General features: G+C 39.2%; 1 protein-coding gene across 18 annotated transcripts in view; it reads right to left on the bottom strand.

Moving 5' to 3' along the window:
- Nucleotides 1-890: 890 nt before the first annotated feature.
- EBF3 (EBF transcription factor 3) overlaps nucleotides 891-14,643 on the bottom strand; it is a 148,781-nt gene continuing 135,028 nt past the window's right edge. For 2 of the 18 annotated variants that reach the window (XM_075257691.1, XM_075257689.1), the window contains exons 12-17: nucleotides 12,482-12,547; nucleotides 11,677-11,854; nucleotides 10,033-10,221; nucleotides 9,125-9,322; nucleotides 7,479-7,604; nucleotides 891-2,616 (exon numbers count right to left, since the gene is read on the bottom strand). In XM_075257691.1, coding sequence (XP_075113792.1) covers nucleotides 2,570-2,616; nucleotides 7,479-7,604; nucleotides 9,125-9,322; nucleotides 10,033-10,221; nucleotides 11,677-11,854; nucleotides 12,482-12,547 — 804 coding nt within the window. In that variant the 3' untranslated portion in view covers nucleotides 891-2,569. Of the gene's footprint in view, nucleotides 2,675-7,478; nucleotides 7,605-8,027; nucleotides 8,095-9,124; nucleotides 9,323-10,032; nucleotides 10,222-11,676; nucleotides 11,855-12,481; nucleotides 12,548-14,643 lie in introns of all 18 variants that reach the window. The other 16 variants (XM_075257706.1, XM_075257704.1, XM_075257707.1 and 13 more) reach the window with 12 other exon arrangements.

The following is a 14,643-nucleotide window of genomic DNA, read 5'->3' on the forward strand; positions in this document are numbered from 1 at the left end:
TTTTGTTTTTTGTATTTTTTTTAACATGTACACATGACCTCTTTTTTTTTCTTTATTTGAACCTTTCCTATACAAAATAAAAACGAGGCTTTTTTCTTTTTATTTATTTTTTTTAAAAGTGTCTAGATTTTTTATTTTTTCCCATTTAGCTTCGTAACGTAAATGTGCAAAGCATCTCAAGTCCGTGTTATATCATAGCTTCCACTATTTTACAACACATGGTTAATATGCGTTTTGCCTAGAAATTAAAATAAAATGTCTCTCCTTTTTGGGTTTAAAATTTTTTTTAAATTCTGCTGCAGTTTGCAAAAGTAATCACACCGCTGTAATAGCAATGCCTATAGTGCAAAGGAAAACAAAACAAAAAAAATATCCACTGGTCCATCACCTTTACAAACTATGATTTTGGCACTAATAAGTTGTGTCGTTTACCAAGAACATCTTCTCCAATTAAAAAGTCTCAGCTACTGGGACTCGCTACAAAAAATTTGCGTTAAAAATATATAAAAAAGTTGAGTATTACCGTGACATAGTATGAAACCTAGAAACAGTGCATGAGTTCGGGAGTGCAGAGTGCAGCAGAAGACAGACGCGGAAAAGGAGTGACATCATTTTATACCAGGATTGTGCTTTTTTTTTTTTTTCACTATTTATTTTTAGGATTACACCACAAATCATCATTATGGTGTAAGCCCGTGATAAATAGCACAAAATAATTTTTTTGTTAAAAAATAAAAAAAAATAACTTTAAGGCATCAGAGAAACTAATGTGGCAAACATTTTTTTAATCAAAATATCAGTTGTGAATTTTCTATTTAAAATTTCCGGCCTCTGAATTTTGTCCAGTAAGCACAATTTTTTTTATTTATTTTTTTTAACTATGTGGCAAGTCTTATGAGTGGCAGCTAAAATGAAATTTTTTTTTACATTCTATAAAAAAAAAATTAAATTAAAAAAAAAAAAATGAAAAGAAACATACAACCACAAAGTCCATTGTAGTTGCGGTTGGATAATCATGCACATTTTTTTTTGTTCTACTAATATTAATTACAGCCATGTGGCACAATTTTTTGTTTTTGACTATACAACAAACAACTTTTATTAAAAAAAAAAAATCATTTGTTCAGATAACTTAAAAATAATATAAAAATAAAGAATGAATTTGACTTTTCCTCAAAAACAATTAAAAAAAAAAAAAAAAAAAAGGACGGAAAGTCTAAACAATAGCACATTTCTGAAATTACAAAATGAAATTTATGGACACCAGGATTCATTAAAAAGAACATACAGTATGAAGGCAACCTTTCTTGGCTTAATGCTGTTTTCTCAGCACGTCAACACCAGTCCAACGTAAAAAAAAAAAAAAAAAAAAAAATTAAAAAAAAGACACGAAATAAAAAAATAACAATAATTATAATAATAATAATACATACATACAAGAACAAAAAAAATAAAACAATGGAAAGCAATATACAAAAATTTCAAAGATAAATACAATATTTATAATTGATATGTTACAAAATAAATTCCCTTAGTGACTGCAAGTGTTCACGTGAAAGAAAGTGTCAAGATTATTTTATTCCCCATCGAAATGCATGAGGAATAAAATAAGGCTCTCAAATATTTTAAGTGGATCTGGAAAAAAAAAAAAAATTCAAGACAAGTGTATAAATATTTAGCTACAACTTTGGCAAAATCACAAAAGTCTACAATTTTATAACCACATACAAAACACATTAGGGAAGAAGGTTCTAGAAGTCAAAAGGACAATTTTCTGGTACAAGAAACATAGACTTCACAGTAGCCTAAGAATGCAATAGTATACAGTGCGAGCAAGAAGTTGAAAAAAATGATGCAGGTCACACTTGCTTAACAGGAAGCTCTAGCAGTGGAAGTATATTGGAACCAACAGACAGTAGCATCTCCCTCTGTCAGTGTGCTTGTTGAAGGCAAGAGAATTCAATATCAAAGTTACAATTCCTAACTACAATAAGTTACAAAGTTCCATTTCATTAAGATGAAGTTAAGCAATGATAAACCCTTTCCCCGCCCAAGTTTCCCCTTTTTACCCTCTCCCCCAATTTTTTAAATGATTCATATATTTTTATTTTATTTTTTTCCAGTTTGATGGCTCAAACCTCCTTGGCCCCCTTTTTCACCACAAAAAAATATTTCACATTATAGAGATACACAACCATTGTGAGTCCAATAATGAGTACTCGAAAAATGTTCTGAGGCATTTTTCATCAGTGTTTCATGATAATTCGGAACGGTGCATCCACAACGCTTTTGTCCCAACATAGAGCAAGTACTAGACATAGCCAAGACATAATCAGAAACTTTGTACAAAATAGGCGTCGCTTTTTTCCCCATCTTCTTCAGGATTGAGAAAGGTGAAAAATATGAGAAAAGTTCAGTCGACAAAATGGAATTGTTCGTGAAGAAGTCGATCGTTTTGCAGGTCGAGTTTCTAATAAGTTCAAATAAAATCTTTGTAAAACAAAGAGTTTGTAGCATTTTGCTTCTCGGTGGTTTTTTGTTCTGAAGATACTGGTTCCGTCAGTACTCCTTAATACACTAAATGTGTCCCCTGAAGCTTTCTTCTGAAGCTTGATGCTACAAGCAAGTAGACAAAAGTGACTTTACATTGGTGGAACTACAAGACCCGACATAGCTAGAAGAAAAGAGGAAAGATTACATTAGCTTAACAGGCCTACACGTTCTCGAGCTTTCAGTGAAACCTAAAGATTAGTTAAATACTCGATTTTTATTGGGGACTCTATTTCTAAATTTCTGTTTTTATTGAAATTTTAGGGTTCCATAAGTTGATCTGCAGAAGTTTGTTGTAATCTGGAGACCTTATTGGTCATTTCAATACATTTTGTACCCCAAGAGACCTTGGAAGCATGTTCTCCAAGTTCTCGAACGACAAAGGTTTGGCTATTTGGACTTCATGGTCTGGGTCTACTCATCTATTGGGAGATGGGCCTGTCAACATTTATATGAGGCACGTAACTTGTCCTCAGATATTATGGGAGATCTCATGATAGAGAACCTATATGTGTTTTCACCATGTTGATATATTGAGTGGTTTTACACTCAGTATCAAACAAATACAAAGACACTTCATTGTTCCAAGAGATGAAGAGGAAAACTTGTGCTTTGTATGGCCATCAAGACAATCTTGCCAATTAAGATATGTAATAATCCACATGTTCTATACCTGATAAATTGGAAGAGTGACCTTCTCTGTGGACTCTAGAAATTATCCAAGATTGAGGTTCTGTAAACACATGAAGCTCATCTCTATACATCATGAATTTCTCTCATGACATTTGCATAACTTTTACAGAATTTTGCCTCATTTCAAAAAGTGGGACCAAGTTTTATGGCCAAGTAACACGGACCAAGCTCAATATGGTGTCAAATTGAGTCCATATAGTTCCACGTTATATGGTTGTAGTTATTATGGGACTGATTTATCATCGCTTGTTCACCAGAAAACTGGCATACAAGCCATGAAAAATTTTTTGTAGAATTTCAGAATTTTTGCATAAAAAAATGGGAGTTTGCACTCTTAGGCCGGGTTCACACGATGTCTTTTGGCATGTAATGTGGCACGTAGAAGCCGCGGGAGCTTTTGCGGGCTGTATATGCTCCCATTGATTTCAATGGGAGCGTGGATCGTATACGCGGCGCTATTTTGCGCCCGTGATTTTGCGGTGGCCGCAAAATAGCGTTGCGTCTACGGTCCCGGCTCCCATTGAAATCAATGGGAGCGTATAAGGCCCGCAAAAGCTCCCGCGGCGTCTACGTGCCACATTACATGCCAAAAGACATCGTGTGAACCCGGCCTTAGGGGACATTCACACGGAGTAAAGTGGTGCCGATTCTGAAACATTGAAATCAATGGGAGGCTTTTTAACCCATGGATTTCAATTTGTTCTGCGCGGAAAACGGAACCCATTGAAGTCCATGGGAGTCTCTTTATCAGCCACGTGTTATCGTGGCAGAATCAGCGCCACTTGACTCCATGTGAATGCCCCCTTAAAGAGAGCGTTGTGCTGGTGACATAGACCTATTTAGATTGGCATCATGATCTTAGTAGCTGGTGTAGCTTTCATTTAGACACGCTGACCCCAATTTATGACGAAGGCGTCATGAATTGGGTGCAAAGTCTGGCAGGGAAGGGATTATCCAAACTGGCACGGAACATATAGGCCATCTAGTGCCAATATTCTTCCATAATATGTCATATGTTGGAACACACCAGTCTACACGTGTCTGCATAAAAGAAGGGCAAGACCATGTAGTCCTATAGAAAAATTGGCATCATACAAACAAATATCTGCAAATCACCTTATTTTTTTTTAATTTTGTAAATCTGCATTAAATAAGAGAAATGGTCGTGGGCATCTCTTTTACGTATCGGAATAGCTACGCTGGCGTCTTAAGAGAGTGCAGCAAAATATAATGTAACAACGAAGAAGGACATTTAAGCAAGGAGCGTGTTCTGACATTTTGGTGCAAAACACCCTGCCTCCCACATATGATATTTCTCTTAGCGTTTTGCTAATAGCAAACAGTGGCCCAGACTCCCAGGAGACTGGTCATGTTGACAGCTGAAAAACAACATGGTCAGTACTGGTAATGTCAGATGAAGCCAACTCACTCACCAGCCAGGACCAGACATTTCTCTAGTTCTAAATTAAAATCTTATGAGCCAGGGCTCTCTTTATTTTCTTACTGCTCGGGCCCTTGGGGACAACCTGGTTTGTCATACGTATAGAATTTTTTATTTTTTTTCTTAGCTTTATCATGCAGAATTATTAGGATAGGAAGAAAAAAAAATAATCTCCAACCCCTACAAATCCTTAATAATAATGAAACGAGGCTGGAGATGAACAATTGCAATTTATCCATTTTTTTGTCTTTCTTTCATTAAAACTTATTTTTTCCCCTCACTAATTTATGTGTAACATTAATAAATTTGCTTATGTAGTGATCTAAGCTTCAATTTCTCAGTTCATTAATCCCAACGATATTAATTTGTTTTAGGAATACAGTTACCAGTTTATGGCTGATAAGACTTATGTCTCGCATGTATACAAATTTACTGTAACGTTGGATGGGGGAAATAATTATCATTTGGCACTTTGCAAGAATCGTAATAATTGTTATTGAAAAATGGGCCATGTATATCATTTTCCGCCACCAAAAATAAAGTGGTTTATTAATGTGCCACGTAGGAGCTTAATATGGAGCGGATGATTTTATACTCAGATATAGGATAGAAATAGAGCAATAAAATGCAATGAACAAGGGGGGGTTCTAATATAGGCAAACTGATTATTTGCTATGGCCAACTGGTCCTTACCGGTAGACCTAATTTTTTTTTCGAATGGGTTATAATTTTTTTTAAAAATGGGGATCTTTTCTAAAGAACACATGGCGGTCAGCTGTTATCGCCAAGGCAAGCTATAGACGTTCTTCCGGTAGTATTATATGGCGGCCATTCAGATGGAGACCATCCATTTAATACAAAGCTTAACCGGGTTGCCAGAGCAAGTGGTTTTCTTTGTTAGAAGATGGCCATCCATGTAATACATGAACTGGCTTAGTCTGCCAGATCAAGAGATTACTAGAGATGAGCGAACACTGTTCGGATCAGCCGTTCCGAACAGCACGCTCCCATAGAAATGAATGGAAGCACCTGGCACGTACACTTTGCCAGCTGCTTCCATTCATTTCTATGGGAGCGTGCTGTTCAGAACGGCTGATCCGAACAGTGTTCGCTCATCTCTAGAGATTACCCATTCTTGCTCATATGCCTCTTAAGACCACTCTACAGGATGGGCCATAAGTATGGATACACCCAGATAAAATGGAAGTGGTTGCTGATAGCACCTTACCATATAAATAATGAGCCGTCACTCGGTAGTTTAAGCTGGTGCCCGGAAAAGGCTTCTCACGGCCATCATAAGCAATGAACGAAATTTCCAGCACTCAGATAGTATGCTTCCAAAATATACAAACGTTTCGGTCCAAATTAAAGACCTTCTTCAGTGTGTCAGTAGTAGGTAGAATAGGAAGCCAGAGTAAATGGAATGGAATGGGGAGTCCAGCTAGAGTCCCCATTCCATTTACTCTGGCTTCCTATTCTACCTACTACTGACACACTGAAGAAGGTCTTTAATTTGGACCGAAACGTTTGTATATTTTGTCGGAATAAAGTTACACTTTGGAAGCATACTATATGAGTGCCAGAAATTTCGTTCATTGATAGCACCTTACCGTTTATGGCATATTAGTACATGGGAGGGGGGAAACATTTGAGGCCGGGTGACGCCAATGGTGGCCATTTTGGATTCAACTTTACTTTTTTCAATGGATGTGACACATCAAACACATGGAGAATTGCCCAAGAAAAACAGATGGCCACCATGGGCGTCACCCGGCCTCAAATGTTTCCCCCCTCCCATGTACTATTATGCCACAAATAATAAGGTGCTATCAGCAACCACTTCCATTTTATCTGGGTGTATCCATACTTATGGCCCACCCTGTATATGGATGCCCATATGTCCTATTAAGGTATATGGAAATGGGTCATTTTCATAACTTTACGATCTCTGAGATTTCTACTTCTATCCATTTTATTTTTGAATATTTTAAAGCATACAACATTTTAAGTCAACAATATATAAAACTTTATAGATAACAGTTTTAACTTATGAATTGGTATATATTTATGAAGCACCAGGCACCTACACATAAGAGAGTGGTAATGTCAAGGCCAGGACTTGTATTTGGAGAGGCATGGAGGATAATAATAGAAGCTAATGCAAAAACATTGGCACGGTTGGCGAGGGAAGGCAACTGGTCACGTTCAAGAATCCAATGTGCCATAAGCATGTTACAGAGCAGGAATAGCTGAGAAGATTACTATGTATACTATGTAGAACAACACTGAGTATAGTTTGCAATTTATTGATTGAAATCCCTGTTTTGTTATGCTTAGGAGTCCAGTGGGTGGTCTCACTTGGCAGCCTTCCCTATAGGATCTAGCATGCAAAGATGGCTGTCAGTCAGTAGGCGCAACTGGACTCCCAAGAACACATTTCAACCAACAACCTATCAATCTTCTCAGCTATTCCTCCTCTACACCCCTATAGCCAGTTTATAGTGACCGACCCCCTGAAATATTTTGGAATCAAAAAAAATCTGTCACTGTAGGCAACACCACTGCTTTATTTCCATTGGCTCTTATACGTCTCCTCCATTGACTCCATTGGTTCCCCAGTGGTCTTTTTGTCAATTTGTCCAAATTTTTGAAAAAATCAATAACGAAAAAATGTTGTTCTTGTGTGTAGGTGCTGGGTTCACATTAAAACAATTGACGTGGGACATCATGCAAGTCAGGGTAAGCGCTCTATCATTACTCATATCTATGGATACTATGGTTTAATTGTACATACATTTTGAATCATGAAGCCTCGGGTGTTTTGTGCCATTCTCAAAGCAAACGCCCAATGGAAAAAGGACAGAGATGCCACTTCCTATACATGTAGTGTACCCTCCCCAACCTTCTTCCTCTCCAGATTCTACATTTAAAAATATTTTGAGAAATAACATATGTTCAGACTGTTACTCAGATAGAAATCGCTCTGTTTTTGGATACATTGTTTCTTTACGAAGTCAATATTCACATTACATTACAAGCAGAGAACTCTGAGGCATCGGGATTGATCGTAGTTTTATCTCAAGAACATAAATCCTATATGAGTTTTTTTATGAATAATATTTTGCCACATCAATAGTTATTTATTTGGTGAATTGTTAGTTTTGCAAATGTCACATTTTAGACCATTTATGTTTAATTTATACCGATTTAAATATATTTTTTTAGATCTTTTATTCCATTCAACTGGAAGGAAGGGGGGGGATGTTGGTATTTAGTGAAATAACAATCATCTCAATGGTAAACGGTTCTTTTTATGAAACATTAAAAGATGAAAATGTCTCACATTATGCAGCACTGGTTCTAGCTTTACGAATTTCAACATTTTTGGAATGTGGTAGTATAATACATGTCTGAAAAATAAGAAACATACTTGATATATCTTGCAGCATTGAAAACTATCATAAATATCATGGACTGTCAAGACTCTAGTGACTATTTTTTCAGACATTTAGAAATTGTGGCAAGGAAATGGATTTGCATGTAGGGGGGGAATCGAAGAATGGTGGAACATCAACACATTACCATGAGAGTTAAAAAATAAGGGGGTATCACAGATGGGTTATACTATGGCAGAAGAGTAGCAAAAGCGAATCCTCAGCCACCATCTATCTGTAGATGATGTCACATGCCCCCAAATGTGATGATGTCATGTTGTATGGAATCTATGCACACAACAAAGATGGACTCATTAGTAAATTGGTGAAGCCGACATGATAAGTCATAGTGCTTTTGTACGAGAGGGGCCCATACACCCCTCTGGTAGTAAAGACAAAATGTCAATGGCTACATCTGTTCCTCTTGTTGCCAAGCCTTTGTTATACATTACATATGTTAGGGTCTAGAGATGAGCGAACACTGTTCGGAACAGCCCGCTCACAACACGCTCCCATAGAATTGAATAGAAGCGGCCGGCGCGCGGGGGATTAAGCGGCCGGCTGCCGGCAAAGTCTGCGTGCCAGGTGCTTCCATTCATTTCCATTCATTGGCTGATCCGAACAGTGTTCGCTCATCTCTATTAGGGTCTCATACACATTTTTGGAAAAACGCCATTGCGTTTTTGGATCGTCTTTTGAGCCAAAGGCAGAAGTCAATCCAGCAGTAAGAAGAACAAATTCGTTATATTTCCCATTTCTTTTGACTTTGGCTCAAAAACAGCATATAAAGAAACAATAGGCTACTATTATATAGAAACATGCTAAACTTGCTCAAGAAGAGACTGGCAACAAGGAAGCCCAGTAGAGTGCATTGGACTGGTAGACTTCAAACCAGGAATGAAATGGATTTAACAGGTTAATGGAAGGCCCAAAATAGTCAGGTTTGTCACATGAGCGGATACAGGTTACATTCAGACAAAAATTTCTCTTTCGAAGCTCAACTCACCTTGAAGTCCATTACCGTTTGCACTGGTGCAGGATGGTGGAGGGGAAGCTTGGGGCCTGACGACTGGAGCAAACGCGCTCTTTTGTTTTACTGCAGAGATGACATTTGCAGGTGAGAATGAGAAAATGCCGTGTGTACTGCTACAGTTTGAAGGGAGGGTGACCGAGGAGGCTGCCATTGTAGGACTTGACGGTACTACTGCAATAAAGCAAAAATAATCAGGACTCAAAAAGTGTTGGCTTGTTTCTAATTCTCTCTTGGCAAAACATAAAAAGAGTTTTTTAATGGTCTTGCCTTATGAGTTTGGGAAAGGTAAAAGTAAAAAAAAAATTGCGCAAAATAAACCAAAAATGAAAATGTGGATGTGGCTACTCTATGGATGGGATCTATGTAATATGTATCCATTGTGGGGATCTGGTCTATTGTACTGTATGACGTTGGTAATATTCGTCCTAACGTGTCTAACTCCTTAGGGTTCCACGTAGAAGTAAAAAAAATGGAGTTTAGTTGTATGGAAGGGTTTAAGCTGATGGTTGTGTCCTTCCATGTCCTAGCAGACACCATACTGTATAAAATATACAATGATGTGCTGTGTAAATGGATTGCAATGAACCACACTCATACCGTCCACACAACATTCTTTCTATCAGAATCGAAAGCATGGCATGAGAATAGTAATCTTACGAAAAACCCCAATTTTAACTTTTTTGATATTGTATTGGCATTTCACTTGTCCAGAATGTCCAGCCTTCAGTCACCCATCCTTTTATACAGTAACTCATAGCAAAAAAAATTGCAAAGAAAAAAAGATAAATCAAAAAATAAAAGCAAATAAAAAAACGGAACGAAAATTAAAAGCAACCAAATTGGAGATAGCCGAATGCAGAGGAATTAAGAAGAACACTCACTGCCATAAGGAGAGTTGGCGGATGAGCCGTTGAGGAACCCAGGTGAGCCAGGAACTCCTAAATTGGGCATTCCAGTGTTTCCATACCCATTCATGCTATTGCTGACTGTGTTGTAATTGGACTGCTGTGGGGTGCTGCTGGGAACGTATCCTCGTGGTGATACACTGCTTGTATTACGACTGTAGCCTACTGTGAGAAACAGCAACCCAGCAAACAAAAGATAATGTTACTATCATTTATAATAGACACTTCTGCTTCCTTCCCCGTGAATCCACATCAAATGCTACACAGATTTATTGATCACACATGCTTTACTTCACAATGCCTCTTACTGCCCTATCAACTGTTGCAGTTTAAGATAACCTTATCACACCAGCCCTGCTTAAATCATCTACGCGCACACACTATGTTGTTCCCTCGCAGGCTTAGACAGCCAACAAAAGCCTTCTTCGATCCAATTGTGTCAGTTTCTTTCACGTTGCTCCTTAGTAGCAATTATCAACAGGCTTGATTCCTGGTTTGTACCAACATAGAAGATGAACTTTCAGCCTTCTCGAGACCTTCAAATGCCACCACTGACAGGCAACAACTTGTTTGTTACACTCATTTCATCTTAAAGGGCTGTTTTTAAAAGGCTGCCCCCCCTCTAATGACTTCTGTATTCCTACATTAAGTCTACTTTAGACCCCGTACCTTTCTTCCCATATCTGGCAGACTACTCTTCTATATCGAGACAACCAATTATGATTGCTCAAATGTCATAAGTCATTTTATGCATACACATAGAGATCAAACAAGACATGGTCCTTCTGAAAAAGGAGAAGTGGTGGGATCACGTTGATATGCAACAATAAAACGTACTGATGAGATCGACTAAGCCCTGTGAGCAGCATATGGAATTAGGTCTTATGTAACATCTGATGATACAATGATATTGTGCGTCTACATAGGGATAAAACAATACATGGTTCTTCCAGAAAGGAAGCCATGGTTGGCACTCAATGTACTGATGACGTCAACCAAGCCTCATAAGCGGCATATGGAACTTGGTTTTGTATAATAATTTTCCAGTGGCGTAACTAAAGCCTTGTGGGCCCCAGTGCAATCTTTTGTACCTCATGCCTACAGCGTATCGTTATGGGTGCTAAGGAGTTTATCCACCTTAGTGTGGTTCGGGTAATCTGTGGGTCTCCTTGGTTTATGGGCCAGATGGAAGCTGCAATCTCAATACTGATGCCAATGCTTATGGGCTCCCTAAGGCTCCTGGGCCCCGATGCAACTGCATCCCCTCAAGTTACACCCCTGTACTTTGCATCTACATAGGGGTAAAATGTTCCTTCCTGAAAGGGAACAGTGGTGGAGGTCCATGTTGGCAAGCAACATTACCAATGTACTGATGACATCAACCCACGTGACTCGTAAGCGGCATATGGAATTGGTTCTTATGTAACGTGACAATATACTGATACTTTGCTTCTACATAGAGATAAAACAATACATGGTCCTTCTGGAAACGGAGCGGTGGTGGAGATCCCCCATTGACATGCAACAATACCAACGTCCTGATGACATCAATCAACACGAATAGATATTCACTAAGCCCAATAAGTGGCCTATAGACTTAGGTCCTGCGTAACCACATACCTTGGTCATTAGCTTGCGATGTCTCTGAAACATTAACTGCTAGCTGGCTGCTGAACGAGTTTACTCCCATCATGCCGCTGTGAGATGGAGTGTTGGCAAGCGAGGGGATCTGGTTGTGATTGCGTGGCACACTGTATAATGCTTCAGCAATGTCAGCTGCTCGTTTCAGGATTATCTCCTACACAGCAATAAACGTAGACATTGTTACCAATGGAATCATACGTGTTTGTCTCAACAGCCGTCAAATAAAGCTTCTCCTAGTTTGGAGCGATCAGACAGATCGGATAGTCAGCGTAGAGGCCACATCATTGTCTTGTCTAGTTTCCTCAGAAGACACGGGAATATATTACAGGACGGAATACGAACCGGACTTAGTTATTCTAAATAAAACTGTCAGTATATATACATTTGTTTCAGGGCAATGGCATGACTGTTACAATTTAGTCAAATATTTTCTCTTGCCTCTACTTGGCAGGTTTACTGCAGGCTTTGCTATTAGTCACTGTATATTTTGGACCCAGTTCAAGGTTACTCTCTCGTCTTAATGATTGCTTATGCTTTTGGCACCTTACACCTAATTGTCATTTCTGATAGGAAAACGAGCTCTGAGAAGAAAAACGGGAAAGATGAAGCTCTTTTTTTTCCCCCCTCGGTGCTTCTCATCACATTACACTGCCCTTAAGGTGGCTGGCAAAGGCATACATTGCAAATAAGATTGTATTGATATCTTGCCAGCCTCTGCTCACTGTGGCTCTCTAAATTGCGTATTCCTGAATGGATTTTCAAAGATACATTAATGACTTGCCTGGTTGTTGTGTGGCATTCCGTACAAGGCTTCAACGAGGTCCGCTGCCCTCTTCAGTAATACTTCCTGTAGGAGGAACAAGAAGAAACGTTCATGTCATCGTATAAAAGCCAAAACCATAACATTACAGCAAATGTAATAGCACGGTTGCCCAAAGGTCAAACGAGACCAGACACCGAGTCAAGGTTACTACTAGAGATGAGCGAACAGTAATATGTTCGATATTCGATATTCGTTTCGAGATTCGACTACTTGAATATTATAGTCTATGGGGGGGGGGAATGCTCGTTTCAGGGGTAGGCAACATTCGATCAAATTATACTTACCAAGTCCACGAGTGAGGGTCGGACTGGATCCTCCGAGAAGTCTTCTCCGTGCAGCGTCCCCGCGGCATCTTCCGGTTCTGAATTCACTCTGCCAGGCATCGAGCCTGGGCAAAGCCGATTGCGCATGCCCGCACTACAAGAAAATGTAGTGCGGGCATGCACAGTCGGCTCTGCCCAGGCCCGATGCCTGGCAGAGTGAATTTAGAGCCGGAAGACGCCGCGGGGAAGCTGCATGGAGAAGACTTCTAAAGGTAGGAGAAGAACCAGCGTTGATTGGCTGACTGTATAGCATTCGGCCAATCAATGCTGGTTCTGCATCGAACTTTTCCATTTGAATAGCGAGTGATACTCGATCAAGTACGAGTATTTCGAATACCGTAATATTCGATCGAATACTACTCGCTCATCTCTATTGACTACACTTGATCTTAGCCAAAAGGCCGACCGAGTCAAGGTCATCACGATTCGGCTCTGGGTCGTTGTTACCCACGTCGGAAAGAATTTGATGTTTTGCAGCTTGGAGTCAAATATAGACAGATGCCTATTAATAATAAAGCCTTTTTGGAATCCATCTATTCACTGGTTATTGACTACAATGGCTGTTCGGGGCTCGTATCATATTGCCGCAGTGATGAATTAGTGAAATAAATACTGAAGATTTAACGATGAAGTCTTACGGGTATTAAACAAACAAACACATGGCGGAGATATGAAAAGCGCAGGCAGCGCGGGCACTTGTTAATTCCTAGCACTTTAGTGGCGAAGAACAATAAGTAATTTTCCATATCTTAATTAAATTGGCAAACTCCTTAAAGACAACATCTCACCTCTAATTCATGCTCGAAATTTGCAAGCGAGTTCAATGCTTATTCCTCTTTATTTTGAACAATAAAGTGAATTAACTCGGGTTAATCTAGTTTTTTTTCATAATGACATTAAGAAATTTTTCAATTAACCTCTTTGACTGTGCGCTGTAAAGGACTTCATAAATGGCTTCACATTCAGAGACTAGAGTGCTTTTGCCTAGGGGTACAGATGCACCGAGTTTGTCTTATCCGTGCCTGCATGCCTACCTTCCACTTTACGATGGTCGGGATTAATCTATAGTTTACTTAATTTTTACTAGAAAGCTCTTGTATTTGACTTCTCTTCCCCTTAGAGGATGCCGGCGTCATTTACGAAACATTTGAGTCAAAATTAAACATAGTGAAGTGTTGTAACCCTGCCGAGAATTCATGGCAAAAACACAGGTCGTCGATGCACGGTTGAAAGTGCGTATAGTGTGGGATTTGTAGGTCACATGGAAAGTTTTTACTCATCTGTCATTCTCTTCTTAGAATCTACATAATAATTTGTGGCATATCAATAGGACATTGATCATGGATAACGCAATGAATCGGCTAATCATACCGATTGGTATAAATGGTGGTAAAGCCGGGGCCTCTAGGGAGTGAGCCTAACCCTATGAGTACATGACTAAACATTCTCTTAAAGGGATTGGACAGGAACTGACTTAATCCATGTTCTATTTGGGGGTCACCATTGGGTTTCTGGGCTGGTTCTGAGTGTGGGACAACTGATCAGAACCAGCACCAGGCATTCAAGTCCCACCACCTCATCTCTCCTCTCCAGGTATTAGCTGTACTATGAGGGTTACCTTTGCTATTGTTATTATCTAGTTTGACAGCCCCCATGGTACAGTTAATAAATGGTGAGCAAGGGGGGAGGTGGTGTGACTCGAAAACTGGTTCTACTCACATGACTCAGGATCAGAAACAGACTGGAAACCCGAGGTTCATCCCAACACTCCTTGGAGAACCCCTTTACCTGTGAGCA

This window comes from Leptodactylus fuscus, chromosome 10, assembly GCF_031893055.1.
Source record: "Leptodactylus fuscus isolate aLepFus1 chromosome 10, aLepFus1.hap2, whole genome shotgun sequence".
NCBI classification, from domain to species: Eukaryota; Metazoa; Chordata; class Amphibia; order Anura; family Leptodactylidae; genus Leptodactylus; species Leptodactylus fuscus.